The sequence below is a fragment of the Cheilinus undulatus genome, linkage group 17 (genome assembly GCF_018320785.1).
Source record: "Cheilinus undulatus linkage group 17, ASM1832078v1, whole genome shotgun sequence".
Taxonomy (NCBI): domain Eukaryota; kingdom Metazoa; phylum Chordata; class Actinopteri; order Labriformes; family Labridae; genus Cheilinus; species Cheilinus undulatus.
The window spans coordinates 34881696-34904225 of NC_054881.1; the positions used below are offsets into that span (position 1 = coordinate 34881696).

Below are 22530 nucleotides of genomic sequence, written 5' to 3' on the forward strand. Positions count from 1 at the left end.
AATTTAGAGGGGCAGAGTTAATCTCTCATTTAGTACACACAAGCTTTTAGAATTTATGACTAATCCCAGTTTACCATGGGGGATTTGTTTGATTTACTTCTGAATTATGTTTAATCTTTGAGTAGATATTTTCCATTGTTTCATAAGAAACAGAATTATTCCGAGTGATATTCTTTCCCATGTAGGGGCTCGTCAAGAAATGCCTAAAAAGGAGCTGGAACAACCAGAGAAGATTAGGACGGAAGGAGTCTGAGGGAACAGGAAACACAGACACCCCCTCCCTCCACATTATGTATGCACATAACTGGGCCCTTCCTCAGTAAATCATACTTGAAGTATTGGGTGGTCTCATTATTAACAACACAGCTGTATTGTTCAAAGTGTAACATTTTCAACCCACAAACACCTAAAGTAATATAACAACCATGGTTGTGGCTGGAAGGCAGGACAGTTTGTTGACTTTGTTCATCTGTATTGTAAGCATTGCTGTCATAACACAATAAATATTTTTTTATGGATGTGCTTCATCTCTATTTCTATTCACTATTATTACAGGCTGGAGTCAATAATAACTAAAAAAGGCGAAGGGATATCAGCTTGTGGTCGTCTTGTAGGCATCCAGTCTTATATACTGTACCGTACAGTATGTAATCTTAGGATCAGTTACATATGGCAAGCATAAGTAGAGTCATTACATCATTATTACTCGGTAATTGCCTCCATCTATGCAAAGAAATGCATAAGCTTGAAGTGAAAGCAACAGAAGCATTTCCTTTACTGCAAACCTGGTCTATTTATCATTGTTGGTCTGAAATGAGCCTTAAAATAGCTCTGCAGAGCATGAGATTTTCTCTCATTCATTTAATAAAGGAGCCAGAGTTAATTTTAAATCACTGCCAGATGTTTCAAAATATGATATGCATATGCTGATGTTTTCCATACACAAACAGATCTGATATTTTAGAGTAAAACTGTATCAAAAGTTGCACACAAACTTTATTGTTTTATTTTAGCTTGAACAGTGGGCTACATCTATCAGACATATTGTGTTCATAGTTGAGACAGAATATTCAAATGAAAGTTTTTATCATATTTGTGGGAAAATTATGCAATTATGCCTTTGTTAAACTGTTTTCAACTTAATTTGTAAGTGTCCTGCAATTTTTTCTGTACAAGGATTGTCTGCAGCTAGGAAGAAAGTTCAGGATAATGACTGCTTAATGAAATTCCACTCTGTTGCAGTGCTAGTTACAGGTTTAAAACCATTACAAGTATCATAGGTTTAACACTGGACTCATTGTTGGAAAAAAACACTTGTCTTCATAGTCAAAATCCCATCATAGTAGGCCTACATACATTTGTTCCTGAAAGATCTATGTAATAACGATTCGTTATTAGGACTGTGTACTAGGGCCACTCTAGAAAAATAATAATAAAGAGGATCTGCTAATTTTCAAGGACAAACATGAAATCCTCCAGTTGAAAAGTTCGTTTCTCATGAGACATAAGATCAATGATTTTCTTACTTTAAAAGCCCCAAATGTAGGGGATGTTAGACTTTGAATTTTGAGATTATGAAGTAAAAAAGTTGAAAATCCAAACACTTTTTTAAAAGTTTACTTTTACTTTAAAATTTTGACTTTACAATATCATAAATTTATGATTTTAAAAACTTGAAAATGTTGAGTTTCTAATGAAAAAAGGAAACTTTTTAAACACATTGAGGGTTTTTTCCCCAGTGAATTAACAACTTTATAAACCTGGAAATTCTGAGTTTGTTTTCTTGTAAGTATCCCACTTTATAATGTTAAGAAACTTGGTTTACCCCCCAAAGTTTCTGCTTTTTCAATCTAAATTTACAGATCATCTGAACCCTCTGAGTCCTAAGGTACTGTATTAACTATAAAGACGTATTGTCTTTATTGTCATCAAATGTTTTAATTAGAGCAGGTCCAGGCATCATACAATTGTACAGAAGTAAATGTACAGCGGGTCAGCAATGTGCCCTTCTTTTTTTAGACACATGTGCAACATGTACAAAAAGACAGCAGACAATAGAACAAACAACTACAAACATCCTCCAGACTGTGAACACCAGATTTAGAGTAAAATGGATGAAAATAACCAGTAGAAAAATAAAACAAAATATATAGAGATAATAATTTATTATAATAATATAATTATTATAATATAATAATAAATAATATAATTTATAATTTATTCATTTAGGGTTGCCCTAACACAGCATGGTACCTTATGTATCGCATCATACAGCTTCAAATCCTATTTCACTGCATAAGGCAACATTGTATCATATCATAACCTGCCATATCAAGCTGTGAGGTCCTTGCCAGTGCCCAGCCCTATCTATTTGGCACTTAGAGAAAATAGACAAAAGGGGCATTTTATCGAGTGCCAGGACAATAATAAGATGTCTGTGCAGTTTATGGTGCTACTCATTGGTCATGCACTGGGATGAAACTATGTCAGAGGAATGACTCTAACCAACAAATGTGATGGTAAGAAAGCTCTGAGAGTCATGTTGCCCAAATCAGCAGTACTTTTGCACGCTCCAGACCACGGATGACTCAACGCAGGACATAAGGGATATTCAAAACATTAATGGTTCATAGCTCTCTGCCACCAAAATCCACAAAAATGAAGAAATCAATTCAATCTAACCATCACATTACAAGAACTTGGAGATTCAAGAGACTCAAGGCTCCTGCCTGGCATCTTGGCACCTTTTCTGACTCGCCTGTCCTGATATATTTGAAACTCTCTTGCAGAAGAGGACATTAAATCTTGAAATGCACTTTCAGGGTACAGGTGCCCATCTGTTTCTTATTGTCTCAGCATTTTTATAGCTGTGTGTATATGAACAATATGAGCTGACAACTTGTTGTCATTAATTCACACTTGAGCTCTAGCAACATTCAAGTCTAAATAGGAACAACTGAATGACAAATAAGCTTCGGGCACCTTTGTGGGTGCTCAAGAACTGAAAGGGAAACAGCAGTGAGTTGTTTAAAATAGAGAGGTATTTTGAGCAGATGTCGGCCTTGTGTTTCTTAAGGTGAATGCAAAATTTCAAAGGGCAGAGTATAGGCACATGGCCAGTTTGATTCTGATCTTTTCTCTTTCCTCTCTGTTTAAAGGCTGGACTTTTTCTGTTTTTGAAGTTGCAGTGATATCTAATCAGGCAGGCATGTGTTGGTGCTTCATTCTTGTATTGTCTTTAGATATGATGTTAAGATGCCTACTGACAGCCACATACCAATTTGACAACATAATGTCCTGCATTCCATCATTATCATAGTGGCAAGGCTTAAAAATAGTCTGGACAGCTCCTCTGGCCTTTCATACTCTTAGAGAGGGTCGTATTTCCACTTGAGAAAAGTCACTCCTCCTCTCCACACGTAGCCTTCACGGTTCTGAAACTGATCCTGCCCACAACAAATAAACAGAGTCACTGACCTTGGCCGTGACATTGAGATTACAATTACATAACAGGAAGTGGCAGGAACTGAGTAGCACGGCTCATTCTGCTGCAGCCTGGGATGTTGTCAAAGCAAGGGCTTCATGAGTAGAGGACGAGCTTCCTATTTTTAATCCTGTTTGACAAAAAGAAAGGTCTCTACAAAACAGCGCAGGGCTCTAATCAGAGGATTGTTTTTCTTCCTTATGCATCCAAATTAACTGCATTTTTAAGGGATGAAACATCTTTAAAAGATCATTTCTATTCCCACACGCTGGAGGGGTTCCTAAACGGGACTGGAGTTAATGTTTGTCAAATTTGCTTCATTAAACTCTGTTAAAATTTCTCCCCAAAGAAATCCCTGCCATGCAGTGGGCTTCACCTTCACAGTACATGCACAAAATTTGGTAGGTCAAAACATCATGTGCGGACCTACTAAAGTAAATCATAGGTTGTTTGCAATCATGTAATAATGAACGTCTGTTGGGGGTCAGGAATTTGGGGGCAGCCATTATGAATTAATGAGATTGGAAGAAAGTTAGTACTTTACAGCTTTAAATAGATCTGTACAATGCAATAACCATCAGAAAATTTCCACATACATTTAATAGGATCCCTACAAGTGTTTAGGATGCAGGGTGCCAACAGTGAACTTTGGTGGAGGAGGGATAATGGTATGGGACTGTTTTTCAGGTTTTGGGCTTGGCCCCTTATTTCCAGTGGAGGCCAATCTTAATGCTGCAGCATTCAAAGACATTTTGGACAATTCTATGCTTCCAACTTTGTGGAAGTTTTGGGGAAGGTCCTTTTCTATTACGACATGACAGTGCCCCAGTGCAAGGACTATAAAGACATGGTTTGATGAGTTTGGTGGGGAAAAACCCTGAGTCCTCACCTCAACCACATCGAGCACCTTTGAGGTGAACTGGAACAGAGATTGCAGGCCAGGCATTCTTGTCCAACATAAATGCTCTACGGAATAATGAGCTCAAATTCCCACAGGCACTCCAAAATCTTGTGGAAAGCCTTCCAAGAAGAGTGGAAGCTATTACAGCTGCAAAAGAGGGGCCAACTCCATATTAAATGTGCAATGTGTAATGTGCAGGCAGCCGAATACTTTTGTCCACATAGTGAAATATCCCAAAAACTGACCCTAACTCAAGGATGATCTGATTCAAAAGTAGAGGTCAAAGGTCATTTCATGCATCAATTTGAGCCCCATACACTTAGAAAACTAGCTCTGTCGGTCATCAAAAGTTTTTCTACAAAACATGCACCCACACCACTGAAGCAGTAGGATTTCTACCAATCACACTACCACAAAAAAAAAAAAAGAAAAAAAAAAAACAGCTCAGCCCAGTTTCTGCTTGATTCACCACTACACTTTGAATCTGGCAATTGTATACCTTGTGGAGGCATATAGCCACCAGGTGGTAGTTGTTGTTTTTATTGTGCAGCAATCACAGTGTTTAGCATAGAAGAGCCTACACCAATCAAAAATAAACAGTGTAACTATGTTTAGGCTGAGGCTGGACTTGTCTTATAAACAAGCTTGCTTTTCAAACAGTAGTCCCTCCACCAGTCAGTCTCTCATCAAAGGGCCCAACAGAACCTGGTCAGCCAGAGTGAAATTCAAGCTTCATAGTTTATGTGGTCCAAAGTCACAAATAGTTATTACAGACCACTCGGGCTTTGGAGAGTTTAAACCAGATGGACAGTTTGAGGACAGTTTCAGATGGTTCCACTGCAGGCTGATTATTTCACCATCTCCTGTGCCTCCCATCAGGACTAACGCCAAGCAAAAGGTCAGGACACTTAGCACTATCCCTCATCTGAATGACAGAAGCCATTAACAAGTTTCAAACTAATCCTCAGAACATATCCTGAGAGGCCGTCAGAGAAATTCAACAGATTTTCTAATTTGACGGATGTTTTGGTTACAGGTCAGTTATGTAACATTATTTTGACAATACTCAGAGCCTTGGTGTGATAGAGATCAGGATCACTCAGGGAGGTCTGAGTGACAAAGGCCCTGAACTATTACACGAGGTGTCTAAATCCAGCATTGAGTGTGACACAGGAGATGAATGGCACACACACTTTCATCACTGACTAGGCAAACAGCATTGTGAACATGAACGACATTCCTCAGAGGTGACCGCCGTGGAGTGAAGGGTATGAAAGTGATGTGTGTTTATGTGTGTTCAACTCACCCGTGAGATAGTGAGGGGCAGACAGAAGTCCTTCCCTCCCTGTAGTCTAAACCCCCAGGGGGCAGGGCCAGCCAGGGTGACACTGTAGCTGCTGCTCATGATTCACCTATGGATGGAAAAATAATTATTTAAAATCAGAGCATGCATGAAACTATGGGGATACAAAATCAAACACTGATATCACAGAAACAAGAGAGAGAAAAAAGGAGGATGTAAACAAACTGTGTGTTTCCAGCTAGGGCTGGGCAATTAATTGCAAATTAGATTAAATCGCAATATGGCCTGCTGCAGTTTGCAATGTTTCTTTAACTTAAAATATGTCAAAATACCAGTTTAATAAATCTTTTTTTGCTGAGATTTTATGCTCATTATAAAACTATTGTCAATTTTTTATAATGGTTGACAAAAATCCTCCTTTTAGTGTTTTATGTATGTTTTTCTTAATCAAAATGAGTGACATAAAAATGATAATGCCTTTAAACAAAGCAAAAGAAATCATTTTTGAAACAAGAGCAAAAAAAAGTGATCTCATTCTGTCTAAAACTGTTGAAGTGTTACTTCACGAAAGTCATACCCCAGCTGCGATCAGCTGGTAGCCAGCCTCACCTCCCCCACCCCAGTCACCTCCTTTATAGCTTAAAGCTTGTTGCACCCCCATATTCAGATTCATACGTCTATGGATTAATTGCTTTGGTAATAATTCAATTGCTTTCAATACACATGGTCTTCTTTATGAAATTTTCTATTGCTTGAATTTGTCAAAAAATACAGAAGATTGACCTAAGAATAACCGCATATTAAATCGCAATTGCAATATTTGGGAAAAAAATTGCAATTAGATTATTTTTGCAAATCGTTCAGCCCCATTTCCAGCATAGTAATGTACAACGAGTGTGTAGTCAAGACTGGCATTTAGGAAAGCTGACCGTTTCCAGTATAAGGCACTGTAAAATGAAAAACTTTACATAATCACTCTGTTGTGTAAGGATAAAAACTTGCATCACAGTGTGACTGAATATGATATGAAGCAAAATGATACCTCACAATATCATGATACTGTACAATATGATACAATGCATAGGGATAGGATACGATAAAATATTTGATACAATGAAATCTCCTGATATGATACTCAATATGTTTAGATACTATGAACAGTACAATACATAGTAAACTACATGTTAAAATACCCAATACATTACATGACATATGATATGTGACACAGTAAGAAATATGTGGCTAACTTCATTATCATGGGAATGTTGGTTGGATCTATTTTTTGTGTTGGGAAAAACAGACTTTCCAACAGTGTATTATCAATTAATATTTTGTCCTAACTATAATTCAAAGCACACACTTATGATGTGGTGTGAATTGCAGCATTTGTTAAACAGCTACCCCTGATAGAGTTAAAATCATCAATGGATTACCCAGTTATACTACAGCTGTTTGATAAAAACACAAACTATAAAGAGCCACCTTTATAAGGAAATCTCTGCAGACTAAATAAAGAGTAAATGCTGCACATCTCTATTAAATAGAATATGAAACTGAGGTTGTGATAAGCCCCAGATGTTAAGCACTGACTATCATTTGTTTACTTTAGATCTGTGACTGAAACTGCACTTTGGACTTTTCATCAGTGTCCTTTCACTGACCTCACGGCGTGTGAAAGTTCTGTTATGACAACAGTAACCAGACCAAGACAAACCACACATTCTTGTCAAAAAAATGATACTATGGTGATAATGTATGTAAAAAATGTACAGCTTTTCCCATAGGCTGCAAAACTACAGGCATAATGGTTTTATAGCACACGAGGGAAATAACGAAAAAACAGATGCAAGAAAATAAATCACTGAAATATATGGCATCATCAGTTCTCTTCATGAAATTCTCCGAACCACTTTGCAAAGACGATGTGCAGTGGTGAAATATTTCATGCCCTATTGAGTTTCACTGGTTCAAGCCTGTCTTTCATGCATTCTTTTTTCCCCTGAAAAATCAAAGCTGCAGGCTTATTATTAGAAATGAGACCAGGGTTAAGTGCAGTCATATGTTATGTTTTAAGTGAATGCTGAATTTATTAGGTTGGTTGAGGAAATTGGTATACCATACTGGCAGAGAGTGGCTTTCTCTCTCTCTCCCTCTCTAAGTATGGTAAGAGTATTTAGCTAATAGATGGGAGTGGATCTGTCTGTGTGAAATAAAACAGATCATTTGGACACATATCACCTCTGCCTTGGCCAACAGGACAGGAGTATGTTGACATGAAAACATGACATCACAGACTGACCCACAAGAGTCACATGTAACGCACAATAGATGAAAAGGAGAGCGGGAACTGTGGAGACAAAATCATCAGTCAGGTGTTAAATATTATGAGCATTTACTCTAAAAGAGGAACTGGAAACATGAAGGCAGTTAGACCTTTAAAGTCAGATGTTATGTTTTATAGTCTAGTGTTTATTTGGAGCAAATTGGTTGAGACAGTAAATAAAACTGGGTGTGAATTTATGAGTTTTTAACTATTCCCCATGTGATGAAGGTTTAAATATCTGCTTTGTTATTTGTGGCTCTGGAAAAAGTAAGGAGACTAAGTAATTAAATTAATTTTACAAGAAAAAATGAAGAAATGTTCACACTCTTGGGCAGTGCAGAGGGAACATACTTTTCTGATGAGTATTTCAAGAACATTAACGCCTTGTCTTCCCGGAGGCCTGTCATTTTGAGGTTGTAAGTCATGCCTTCGTCACAGTTTCCCTTAGGGATGCAGCACCACCTGCTCCAACTCGTCACCTGGTCAGTTGTAGGAGATGCACATCAAATCAGAGGGCTGGCCTCCCTACGTATAGTCTCACTGTCACGCCTGCAGGGGAACATGCTCTTTAAAGAAACCACAAAAATGGGCAAGAGGGGACAAAATAAAACTACAAACGATAAGGAGGGGGTGAACACCTGAAGAGCACACACTTTTGCAATCGATCTACTACACCCATTTAAAAATACACACATGCCCACACGAAGAATATGCAGGTCTATAATAAGAAAGCAATGAAGACAGCTGCCTCCGTCTTCAAGGTGACACAGGTTTGAGGTGTCCCAAGACATGAGTAGAATGTACTGACCTTCAACACAGATATCTACTATCTAGACTCCAACCAGGTTTGACATGATCAAGTAGCTATTCAATTAAATATGTATTATGGTCATTCCTTCACAGCTATGTATGTGACATGATTGAGATTATGGTTGTTTGCTCAGCAAACGTAGGGATTCTTAATACTTTAAACAAGCAAAGTACAAAAATACAAGCTTAGCCAAGCTTACATGAGCAGAAGCTTTGCTTAGAAACATCCAAGTTGGACAGATTATATTGTTTTTTATTAAATACTGCAGGAAGAGCAGTTCAGTCAGGGCCGCTTTCAAGAAACACACATGATTTGCAGCTATAAATATTTATCTATTAGTAGTTATTGATTAGCACTTATTACCTCCGCCAAGGAGGTTATGTGATCGGGTTCATTTGTTTGTTAGCAACATAACTCAAAAAGTTGTGAATGGATTTTGATGAAATTTTCAGGAAATGTCAGAAATGGCATAAGGAAGAACTGATTAGATTTTGGGACTGATCCGGATCACCGTCTGGATCCAGGAATTTTTTTAAAGGATTCTGTACTATTGGGAGATAGGGCTAATGGCGGAGTTCTGCGCTGTTACCACTTTACACCAGGAGATGGTGGACATGAGTAACTTCAATCCCAGCAGCATTTTGGGTGTGTTTCTATTCTAAGTTTTGGAGTTTATAGAGTTTGAAAGATGCACGCCCGGTCGAGGAGACGAGTCGGAGTGTAACAGAGAGAAAGACAGCGAATTGTAGCGAGAATACTCACAATGCTGGTAGGAATAGAGGAATATTCACCCTCTGCCATGACTTCCAGTCGTCCAGTGAGACCACGGGTGAGACTGTCAGTGCAATCTGTTGGCACCAGCAGGAAATACTTCTGCCCTGACAGTCCACCCATAGTGAAGCCAATGCTTTGCCTCACCGTGTTTCCACCCCACCGGGGAGAGAGTAATCAGCGAATGCCTTGGTGGGGGCACATGGGGATGGATCCAGGAATTTTTATAAAGGATTCTTCACTCTGGGAGATAGGGCTGATGGCAGAGGTCTGCGCTCTCTGAGTGCTTTTCTAGTTGCTCTTATTATATTTGGCGTTGTGGCTGTTCTGGGATCTCCCTGTCCTTCCACGAGCCTACGAGGACAGCAATAAGCAGGAACAGCTCACGTTCCTGCTCTTCCCTTGCCAATAAGGAAAGCCTAAGGCAGGGAGAGACGCAACAAGAACCCAAAGCAGAGCAGAGTGACAACAGAATGACACTGATTAAGTCAGAAGCAGATTGAATGAGGAGCTGGGGTGGAAGAGGGTTGCTAGAGCAGCTTGCAGAGAGAGTGGCAGAGTGTAGCCAGACAAGCAGCATGAGAGCGATTAGTCAAATCAGCTGGCTGTCAGCTGATGAGGGCTTGCGTGAGATCAGCTAATCTCAATTATGGCAGTGATTGACAGCCTGCTTGATTTATGTAAAGATTCAACACATTTGCCTACCAAAGGTAGCAGGATAAGACTTAACATCAAAAATACTACGTACTAGCCTGACACGACAGATGCACTTTCATTTATTCATAACATGAGATTTAATTCACATCCACCTGGGCAACGGTCCATAGTCTTGTGAGGAGGGACAGAACCTTTAGAAACCATTCTTGGAGGGTGGTTGAACAAACACTCTGTTTGTTACATTCATTACAGGCCAATCAGGGTGACAAGACGTATGACATAGTGGGTGTGCACAGCCCTGGTGAGTAAACAACAAAACATGAGTAGCCACTGTTGCTGCTCAACATCAGTGGAGCCAGTTGGTGAATCAAACTCATGCAGAAGCCAGTCAGGAAAAGAGTAAAAACATCTTTCAGTGCACTTCTGCTCTTTGTTTTAATAAAGAAATGTTTTCCAATTCTGGTAAAAACTGCCTCTGTTTGTACATCAGAAATAATCACCTCACCAGCAGCCATTGTTTACCAGCTTGTGGTACAAACCTGCAAATCATGCTGTTTCTAGCCAGCCTGGAGCTTGGGTGACTTACTGGGTGTATAAAGATTAAATCCACACCACTAACTCTGACACTGAACGCCTTTTTTATGCATTTTTTAATCCGTTCTTCAATTGTTCCTGTCACTAGCTTTAGCATTAGCCACCATAATGTTTACCACAATGCATTGTGGTGGGCTTTGACAACCAATGGCAGTCTTTTAACATCATGTCATGCTTTGCCAAACTGTGTATGCTTCAACACTTTGAAACTGGATGAGACAGCCTGAGGAGTTTAAATGGGGAGAAAGAGACACAGAGAGACTGTGACGTATCCCTTTGCCTCTCTGTAGACAGGAATTGCTGTTCATAATGACTCAAAAGTAGCAAGTTCTAAAAAGTGCAAGGACATTTTTTTGTACATTGTGCATATTTTGAAGACTTGTTGTCACAGAATAATTATTTTTTCACTTTTTGGTCCCCAAGACATGGGAGAACAAGGTTGTCCAAGTCAATATCATTGTCCAAGACAATATCGTTTACGATGTCAAATACGTTTAAAAAACTTTGACTGTTAATATCCATTAAGTTTTTTCTTTTGCCTTTAAAGTCTCATAACTTTTTATAAAATTCAAGTGATAATGCTGCAGCACACACATTTTTAAAGCCCAGGTTGTCCTTAAAAAAAGATGTTTAGTGCTTGACTGTGCACCACATGGTTGATGTTTTACAAGCTTTTTAAGACAAAAAAGTCCAGACAAGACAGAACTATAAAAAATTGCTTAGGTCTCAGAGGTTGCAGTAAATTGTGGAGGTAATGTGTGTTATTGTTAAGCTTGCTACTGTTTTGTCAAAGAAGAAACCAGACGTTAAACAGGATTAAAACCTTTATTAGAAACATTTCTGATACTGGTATTGGAACAACACTGATTTTAGATGGAACTACATTTTCAAATATGTGAACAGATATGTTTTATATTATATGAGAGTGGATTTTTGGATGAACAATGTTATTCAGACAGCTATTAGGATTGTCCAAATACCAGAACAGTAAATATGAATATGATACTAGTAAAACTCAGATAATAGCAATACTTGTTTTGATACCATGGCAAAAAACAATATCCTAGGGAGGCAGAAATTAGTATTTTTGCTTACTTATTTTTATTTAGCATTTTAGTATTGAGGGTTTTTCCAATGTTTTGTGCAATTTAGACTGTGTGCAGGAGTTTGCCTGAAAATTTTGATTGATTTATTCCTCTCCTGTGGGCCTGTTAGTTGCTGAGCTTTTCAAACCAATTCAACATTAAAATGACAGAGATTGAATCATTTTAGAAGACACGGTCAAAAAGTACCTAATGATCAAAAGCATTAACAACCCTACAAAGAAGCTCATATGCCAAAGGCAGCTTGACTCAGCAACAGTGACGTGAATACAGAATGATGAAAGCTGAAGTCCGAACAGCAGAAAAAGGAACTCATCTAAATCTTACACAGTACTGCCTGCGAGGTATGTTTGTCATTACATTTGAGTCTACACCTGTGGAGTGGGAGAGCTGTCAAACACTTAATCTTCTGGGGTGACACCAGACACAATGGACATAAATACTTTAATGTCAACTTCACAAGTTTTATACAAAGATCTCTGAGCCAAGGGTCATGTCTTGAGGACACACTCCCATCATTAAAAACAGCCCTTGAGGAAGAAATTGCTCTCGATAGCTCTGTAACAACTATGGCATTTGTTCACAAGAGACTGTCTTCGTATAAGATTTCAAAGTCAACTGGGAAATCTCGGTATAGGCTAGATAAAGCATTGATTTTTTTTAAGGGACGAGTCATGGACTCTCATATCAGCGTTTCTCTTCCTAATATGGAGAGAAGAAACCTAAGGCTCATGTCATGTCCCTGCTTGTTGTGCAATCTCTAATGATATCATGCACAGACGTGAGAAGACACACCTTTAATGTTCCCAAACAAGAGAGGAAACCGTTGAGCTCTGCACAAGTGTTCCATCAGCAGCAGCACCCACATCAAAACTTCTCTACACTATTTACAGCATTAACTCTGGTTATTTTCCACACGGGGGCTTATCTTTCAAGTTCCCGTCATTAAGGCACTTTATTGTGCTTGGTACATCAACACTTTCACACCAAAGAGGAGATAAAACACTATTCTTTCAGCATAACACAAAGGACGCCTGCTGGCTTTGTTATCTATGATCTCACTTACTTATATGTTATGTTATATCAAGTGTACTGATCTTATTCATATGCTGACATATGCTTGTCTCATACTAAATTAAATGCTTTTGATTTTATATTAAGACTTTCGTAGAGTGGGGCTCAAAAATGGAGTAACTTTCAAGTCATGGCTGACAGAGAAATACATCTTTAAATATCAGTACAAAGGCTTTTTTAAATGTGATTCACCAGCAGTCGTGGGCAATCTGCCATTCACTGCTCTGACCTCAATGACCCCCTCCATTGTGCGTGGAGTCATGCTTCCTTAAAATGCTCTTTAGGTATCAGGAAGGAAATATCTCCGAGTTCTGGTGAACATAAAAAGTATTATTCGATTCAGACGTCATGCTTTCACAGTGCTTCAGGAGACAATGTGACTTGGTGACATCATTGCAGGATATGTTGACTCAAAGAGTGGGGAATGTTTACACAATGTACTGTACTTCACTCATGTTAATACAATACTATAAATTAAAAATAAGTAACAGAAATGTAATATTTTTGTCTGATCAGGCTATTTTTGCAAGTCAGTTGTATCAATATCCTTGTTTAACCCAGTATAGGTGACACAGTTTGTTCCAAAATGACACTTAAAGCCCACAGGCTAATTACAAATGTTGTAAAAGCATGTGACACATTCAGTGTGCATGAACAACTTTCCAGAAGCAGCGTCTTACATTATAGTGAGTCTACTCTAGACCATTCAAAAGGGTTTAACTACTAGGGTAAGCTCCAGGTGTAGTCATGGGACAAAGTGATAACTGTGCAGGTCGAGCTCACTCGGGTGTTTACGCACAGTAGCGTCTGTGACACCAAGCTCTGCTGTTTTTTTTTTTTGTTTTTTTTGTTTTTTTTTTCTCTCACGGAACCTTAATTTGTCAGTGGGTGTAACACAAACGCATGTGTAACTTTTGAGCGCCCTTTTAATACTTAAGGTATCAATTAATGCTTTCAAATCAAGCAAAAAATACCATCATGTTGGGGATCTGTATAAGAAATTGTTTTCTCTCATGTTTTAAAAGTTATAAATCCGCCACATATTTCATCCGTTTATCATTGTAATTTTAAGTTTGTAACGGAAACATAACACATTGAAATCATAGCGGTACAAAACACTTATTTTCTGTCACTATTTCTAAACTTTAAGTCATACCGTCAGTACAGTACTCACCTTGCCTTGTGAAGCCGGGTCTGGTGTGAGTGGAGAAGCGTGACTTTAGTCCGTCTGTTCTCAGATTCGAAGTGAACTGGACTGAGCGGAACTGAGACTTCCGCATATAAGCCAGCCCCATCTGGCTGCCGGTAGGAGGGTTCACAGCGGAGTGTGTGAAGTTGTTGACTGAAGGCAACTGGCAGGCATGGGCTTGTCACAAGCTGGAGCAAGTACAGGTGAGTGGTAGTAGAGAATAAACCTACAGCACCGTTTAACAAACTGCGTCACGAGGGGTTTAGGGTTAACGTACGGAAGTCAAAATGCGGTTGCCCCGTTCAGACTAATAAAACACCAATCTTAATGAATTAAGTCAACTCAACACATATTAAAACGTAGCTTAACCCTCCCAGCTATTTAAAAAGGTGCTTTTACTGCGGTTAAATAGTTTAACAAGCCCACACTTGAAACTTGCTGTCCACCTAGCTAATCCCGGCTTCTGCTTTGATGGTTAGCTTAAAGGTTAGCTTAAAGTGTCGATGTTAGCTAGGTTTAATTTTTTCCTAACACCAAGTAAACCCTAACTCCTAAGTTAGGAACTATTTTAAAAGCTTTAGCTTTGTTTTTGTATACAGAAAGATACATTTAGCTGGAACAGTTTGTTTCAGGGACGAGTATTCAAAAATTACCCATCTCCCGAAGTTAACAGTTAGTTTTTGGCAGGGGGAATGATGGCGACAGGAAGTGCAGGCTTTATGCTTTTTTTGTGGTTTACCAGCAGAGGTGGAAAAAGTACTAGAATTTTGTACCAAGTGTATTATAGTTATTTTGATTAAAACATACTTAAGTTGAAGTAAAAGTACTGCTCTATTTATCTACTCAAGTAAAAGTAAAAAGTAAGTCATTTAAAGTTGACTCAAATCCCATTTATTTGGATATTTTCAAGTGAACAACTTTGTTCACAATAACTTTCCTCCTTCTCCTCAGTAACCACCGGATTCTCCCATCAACACAATTCTGTCTCACCCTTCAGGCCATGGATTCATCTCAAATGTGGTTAAATTAATAATATTAGCTTTGACCCCTTTAGTTATTAGGAATACCTGGGGAATAAAAGCTCGCTTGGTCCTCCTTCCATGACACTTTATCGAAGGCCCTTAAACAACCAGTGGCTCCCAGCCCACTGATCTGTATTTTTGGTGTTCCTGCAGATTTTGCTTGTTTTCCTCCCTTCTCCTTTCTTGCAGCCCGCAGGCGTATTTTACTAAATTAAAAGGACCAAAAAATCTCCATCTCCTTTCATGGCTGGGAGATCTAATGTCTTACTTTATGTAGAGAAGCTAAAGTACAGCACAAGAGGTTGTTCTGATCATTTTAACAAGACTCAGGGTCCACTTCTGTCCTTTGTTGACTCTGTTCAGTCTTTGAATGACGGTTTCATGGAGCAAATTGGATTATTTCTGTGCTTAGTGGGGCTGGTCATTTGATTTTCATTTTCACATGTTGTTTAATGTTGTTACTATTTAGTGTAGTTGATAGTGATTTTTATGTCACAGGTCAACCTGTTTGTATGTTTACTTTTGGCACCATAGAATTCAATGTAAATGCCCAAGCCCAAACTTTTCATTTGGCTGTGTCAGCCATGTAACAGGTAAATGCATTTTAGTCTGCTTAGGCTTCGCAGCTAGGAAATACAACCTGCTTTAAAGTAATGTGGGCATTGTGTCAAATGCAAGACACTGTAATAACTTTAAAACATTTAAAGCCCTTATTTTATTGGAAACAGCATATACATTATAAAAATGTTGATATTCATGCTTTACTTTTTAGAAACTAAATGACCTATTTTTATTTGGCTTAGAACTTTGTCACAATATATCTTCTCACAAGTGGGCCTTCTTGCTGTGAGAGACCTGACTTGTTAACAAGTCTGTCTTCAGTATGCCCTTAGAAATCTTTAAATACTGATTTTTTTTTAGTCTGATGTTTTGGCTTAAATTGAGATTTTTGTGCTCAAGAGGAGAAACAAAACTATAGTAGGTCTTCATGATGTTATAAAAGAAATATTTTTTTTACATTTGACAAGGCCTCAGTGAACAGTGAGGTCATTCTTTCCACTAAATGCTTCAGGTATTCAAGACAGACAAGTCACATGCCAACCTACAGTACTGCAAGTCACCAGTGGCCATCAGTTACTCTTGAACTGCACTGGTGTGAACTCTGAATGAAGCACTAAGCAAATAGAGGGTGTGTTTAGTTCATTCAAGCTAAAACACATTACTGCCATAAAATATTGATTGCATTAGAGGGATTATTCAATTCTTTTTAGATATATGACGTGATAGCAGTTTTAGATTTTTGTCTAGGTTTTGTACTGATTTTTATGTATCTCTCTTTTTTCTTTTCCATCTCTCATGTTCAGCTTCTGGTACAGGGGTTAGCACTGTTGCCTCACAGCAAGAGGGATCCTGGTTTGCTTCATGGTCGGGCCTTTCTGTGTGGAGTTTGCATGTTCTCCACATGCATGCGTGGGTTCTCTCCAGGTAATCCAGCTTCCTGCCAGGACCAAACACATACTGGTTAGGTTATTTGGTGACTATAAATTAGGCGTGAGTCTTAGAGTGCCTGGCTGTTGTTTGTATATGTCAGACCTGCGACTGACTCGTGACCGGTTCAGGGTGTACCCTGCCTCTTGCTCAATGACAGTTTGGATAGGCTTCAGCTGTCTGTGACCCTTAATGGAATAAGTGGTGCAGCTAATGGATGGATGGGTGGATGGCTCTTCTTGCCTCCTTGCGTCAAATTTGTGCTTTAAAGTGTAATTCTGACATTTTTCATTTTTGTAGATGTATTCGGTTAGGCACAACTGTCATTGCCAAATGCATCATAAATATTGTCTTCTTTTAAACAGCTTCACAGCAGTGCTGTAGGATCGGGGTTTGGTGGCATAGTGTAAGTACGCTCTCTAGTGGTCAAGGATGAAAGTGCGTCCTCTACAGTTAAAGCACATAATCTGGATTTAAAGCTACTTTACAATGTGTGGCCTCAGGATATGAAGTGTATGGTTAACCCTGCACTCTGTGGGCAGGTTCATACCACAGAAATTTGTCATTTAACTTGTTGACACATTTCTTGTCTACACCATCATGACTTCAAGCCTGAGGCTGAGGTTTTTATAGAGCCGACTGAAGGCAGGGAAGAAAAAGCAGCTTGATTTTTGCACATTAACAATATTGATTAAAAAGAGAAACAACAAAAGATTACAGCAGTAGTCAGGGTTGATAGTTGTTTAATAGTTTTCACCTCAATCCTGGCTTTACTGAGTTTGGTCTACAACAAAGGGATTGGCAAGCCTGGTGTAAACAACAATGTGGAACTGATGCCCCCAAGGTTTCGATTCATTTTTGAAACAGTTTTGATTTCTTCCCCTTCCATCTGGCAATTATTTTCACATTAAACAGAAGAATATAGACTGTTCTGTTGAATGGAATTAAAGTTATTGAAACAATTTATACTGTGAAGAAATTACAATAAATAATTGTTTTCTAAATCAGTGTTCCCTACCTGGGCTCTGGGCATCCCTGGGAGAAGTGTCAAAGATCTCAGAAAATTAGATGTACTTATGTATCATTTTAAAATAATGTACGACAACATATAAAGGCCACCTTAAAGAGAAAAAAATAAAGAGGATCTGTGAATTTTTGAGAAAAAAAAATCTAAATTTCTTAGATTATAAAGTTGTATACAGTCATGGATGAAAGTATTGGCACCCCTGGATTTTTTCCAGAAAATAGCCTACACCTTTTCTCCCAGAAAGTTTTACAATTACAGATGTTTTTGGTTTACACATGTTTATTTCATTTAAAAATTAATCTATCTGTAAGAGACCAAACTCAGAATTTCTTTTTAACCTAAGTACTTTTAGATATTTTTGATCATTTAGTTAAGACAGTAATTTGTTTTTAAACACATGATAGAAAACATGAAAACCTTGGTTGCTTTATTACTGACTGAATGATATCAGACATCCATTGTCACTGAATCTTTTTTTGAGTCTGTCCTCTGCCATTGAGGCAGCTGACCTAAAATTTTACCTGCCAGTGAACACTTAGCCTACATTTGGCGGGTGGCATGCACTTTTTTTACACCCTGCCCCTAATCCCTTGGTTTTAGGTCAGAATATGCCACCTTTTTTTTTTTTTTAATCAAAAGCTGTTTTAACGCCTGGCTGTGTCACTGCATAAATAAACATTACTTAGAAATATTTTCATCTGACTGCCAAAATAATCTGTTTCGGCTCTGATGTGCAGTGCATTCTTTAGTTTTTGCACTGTAATGTTTTGTTGAATCAACACAAATTTATTTCCCCTGCTTAAAGGCATGTCCTGTTGGGTGTTACCATTGACTCTCCACAGACAGTAAGATAATCTAATTACTGTTGGCTGTTTCTGCTGCACAGCTCTCATAAGCTTCCTTTCAGCCACATGTGTGCCATGTCAATATATGGTTAGAAACTGATGGGAAGGCCCAAGGCCAAATCCCCCTCTGCATGTTGAACCACTGAAGCTTACTAGTCCTTTATGTAAGCTGGCAATACATACCTTTAGATCATCTTTACATAACTGGATAAGAAAAGCACTCTAAAGTTCAAAGACAGTTCAGAGGAGAGCTTCCTCGCTGTGTAATTTGAAGGAAGAAAACACTGTAACGTGTCAGTCTAGATAAATGTACATGACAATATAAGTAAGAATGAAATAGGATGTATAGATTAGAACAGGAACCCCCACAATGCCTGTAGTCATGCATTCAAGAGATCCATATTATTCATGGACTTAGGGTCATCCTTGTAGCTCAGATGTTTATATCACATGAATTGTGCATTTCCTGATTGTAAATCCAGCCTGAGATATCTGTTAGCCCAGATGCCTTTCACTTTCTTCCTTTTCTCTCCACTCTGTTTCAGTGTGTATTATTATGCTGAAAACTAGAAAATAAATGTGATCCAAAGGAGAGAATGAGAGGAAACTTTATCGCCCCCATTTGGCAGGACTTTTGATTAGATCTGCAAATTCTATTAACTTTGGCCAGGCACTATTATAAAGCACTGTAATGCATGTTTAAAACATTATGCATTTTCTTCAATTTTTAAATGTGTAACAGCTCAAATCAGTTTTATTATGTATAGGCTGCTGAACAAAATGCTTCATAAAACCAACGGAAAACTGAAAACAATGTGTAAGAAACCACGATTTCTGAGCTACAGCAAGTTATAAAGACACATTACTCTGAAGTAGTAACAGAGAAAAAATAAAATCTTGTGCACCATAAGAATATGTCTCCCACAACAAATTGAAATATGGTTACCTACTCTAGGTAAAAAAATAAAAGTAGCACCAAGGGCAACAAATGCAGAATGATATGATAAAAATAGTTGCACATTTTAGTGCTTTTGCTATTCCAGGAATGACCATGCATTATTGATTATTATATTTCTAGAATGTAAAGCTCCAGTGAGAAACTTTCAGCTTGTGTTGATTTTGGTTCCCCCTATGGAAAAAAAGTCACTCGTATATCTTTTCTGATTTCTATTAATGGTTAAATGCATCACTTGATGAGAATCTCAGCAGTAGAAAATATAATCAAAGGTTGCTTTTGGCAGTATGCCATGACTCATTTAATCTGACACTGACCCTGTCTACCCAAAAAAAAAAAAAAACTGGCACAGATATCACTGTCTTCTCCTAATTGTCATATCTGCTATTGTAGGCCATATAGACATGAGTATTAATTTCAGAACTGTTTTGTAACCAGCTAAAATCTCCTCACCGGAGCTTCTTTATGTCTTTATAACGTACTGTATTGCTTAAATCTCTGTTGGCTTTTGGTGAAAAAATGCTTCACAACAAGTGTAAAACATTATTTCTGAAGGAACTGCTATATATGAAAGTGTAACTTAAAAAGACTGGAGTGCCTAAACTTACTACGGTAGCCCCAAGTGGACATAGATCCATACATTTTATTCAACGGATTTCCCATTTTGTTTGCTTTCTTTAGATCTTGTCGTAAATATTGCACAATAAGTAAGGCAATTTGTGTTTGGTTGATTATTTTAAGTTGTAACAAGGCTTCTTGATATTAAATCTTACACTGTTAGAAAGCCCATTTATTTTCATTTTAAATGCTGACACACATGTAAGGAACATGCATTTGCTGGGTGAGCAGCAGAGCTGAGTAATTTGGTTGCGTCCATTAAAAAAATCCAAATCTTTCCTGCTAATGCAGCTTATGGCAGCCCTTCACCTGAGGACTTTGCTAATTTGTCGGCAAGCAGTTGAGTTTTTATTCTCAGGATAAGATTTTGCAAAGACTGCTGATCACTGACTACAAGACTAGAATACGATTCCTTTTGAGATTATTTTCCATCATGCATCTGGTGGAAATTCACAATGATTTTTGAGCAGACAAGAAGATGTAAAACAAGATGGAGATCACATTTGAGTCAATATCGCTTATAATCTGATGCTTTTAAAGGGGTCATATTATGCAAAAAATCACTTTTTCAGGCTTTTCTAACCAAAATATGTGCCCCTGGCCTGTCCACAATCCCCTCAAGTACTAGAAAAATCCATTCCCTTTCACCCTCTCTTTCAGAAAATGCGAGCTAAAACAAGCCCTTCTTCAGAATTTCCCCTTATGACTCATGTGGGGAGTTAGCCCCGCCTGCAGGTTTGGTTGGCCCGCCCCAATTGGAAGAAGGTTCCACCTTGTGTCCTGATCTTTCTCTCATCTGCCAGCTGAGATGCTGGACTGCTCAGTGTGTTACCCTGCTGACTTTGATAAGGGAGACTGATGGTTCGAATCCCAGTCAGGTCCTTGACTTTGGATAAAAGTATCTGTGACATTGTAACATCAGGAGTGCTGTATCCATTCCCTGAGAGGGGTGTGGTCAGGGGCGGAGTCAGACAGCTCATTAACATTTAAAGCCACAGACACAGAAACGACTCGTTCTGAGAAGGGCTGAAACAGAGGAAAAAATCCTATACTAGAGCATTTTTCAGCAACAAACTTCACAGGCATGTTTTGGGGGACCTCTGAGACCAATATAAACTTGTCTTCAAAGGGTATAATATGTTCCCTTTAAATCCTTTACATCGTGTAGAAATGAAAGGAAAGTTAAACACCAAAGCAACTTTGCATGTTACTGCAACAACTGAAGAACTATCCCAGCAACACTTCAGAATAAAAGTACCATATGAAAATGCGAGTAGTCTCACCACAGGAACAGACTGGGCTTGTACTTTGAAAATCCTAATGGCGGTTTACCACTCCTGTCATGTCAGCCTGTTATGAATTAACATACAAGGTATACAAACAAACAGGTGCAGAGATCTGACTGCAGCTCTGGGCAGTAAAGTTTTTCCATGATTTCGCTCCGACTTTGGAATTTTGTATGTGACTTTGAAATCGGAGGACAAGTCGTTAGGTGTAAGGCCGTCTTTACTCTGCTGTTGCTACTGACTCTTGTTTTGAGCTTCTGGAACCCCCAGATGCTGACAATCAGGTGCCAATCAGGCACCTGATTGTCAGCACCTGTGAGCATGGGCCCTCCTAGCATGGTCAGTAGGTGTCAGCTCCAAGAATCAGCATGCCACATTTGACTGCTCTGGATAGGGCTTGGAAATAGAAAAACTTTAAGCTGGTGTTCCGCAAAACCAAGTTGTGGCTTCATTTGGAGTGAGCCCTAGCACCATCTCCAAACTGAAGGCCAAGTTCCACACGGGGCATTTCAGAGACATGGGCATCCCAAGTAGATGACACCCCAAGAAGACGGACAGTCTGCCATGACTGGCCTTTCCGGTTAGGCCCGTTTGCACTGGTGTTAGCAACACGTGCACTGGAACCTGAACATGTGGAGGAATGTTTTGTTCATCAATTAGTCCAGATCCAGCTTATGGCAGTTTGATCATAGGGTCAAAGTGTGGAGAAGACTGAGGGAAAGCTATGCTAATTTACTGCACCGATAGTGGGATCAGCTTGGGGGTTTGGGTGATTTTGGGAACAGCTTTAGTGCCAGAGGGACCAACACAACCACACTGGTTGACTTGTGAAAAATGCTGTCTGAGGAGTGGGATGCCATCCCACAGCAGTGTCTGACCAGGCTGGTAATCAGCATGAGGAGGTACCAGGCTGTTTTGGCTGTATATGGTTCTTCCACACACTTCTGAGGCTCCTGTTTGTTACATTAGTAAATCGTGAACTTGCAAATATGTTTTTCTTTCTTCAGGCTTCAATCATCCAGTCCACCAAACAACATCAAACAAGAGTCAGTGGCATAATAAGCTGTTTGGCATTGGCA

At 38.8% G+C, this 22530-nt stretch overlaps 1 protein-coding gene and 1 long non-coding RNA gene across 3 annotated transcripts in view; one reads left to right on the plus strand and one right to left on the minus strand.

Moving 5' to 3' along the window:
- pdlim5b (PDZ and LIM domain 5b) overlaps positions 1–14330 on the minus strand; it is a 61387-nt gene extending 47057 nt beyond the window's left edge. The window contains exons 1-2 of one of the 2 annotated variants that reach the window (XM_041810624.1): positions 14196–14330; positions 5692–5797 (exon numbers count right to left, since the gene is read on the minus strand). In XM_041810624.1, the coding sequence (XP_041666558.1) occupies positions 5692–5790 (99 nt within the window). In that variant the 5' untranslated portion in view covers positions 5791–5797; positions 14196–14330. The remainder of the gene's footprint in view (positions 1–5691; positions 5798–14195) is intronic. The other variant, XM_041810625.1, reaches the window with a different exon arrangement.
- On the plus strand, positions 14314–22515 carry LOC121524975. The gene is made up of 3 exons (XR_005993184.1): positions 14314–14413; positions 16597–16717; positions 22459–22515. It is a non-coding gene; the product is annotated as an uncharacterized LOC121524975 (long non-coding RNA).
- Positions 22516–22530: the final 15 nt, after the last annotated feature.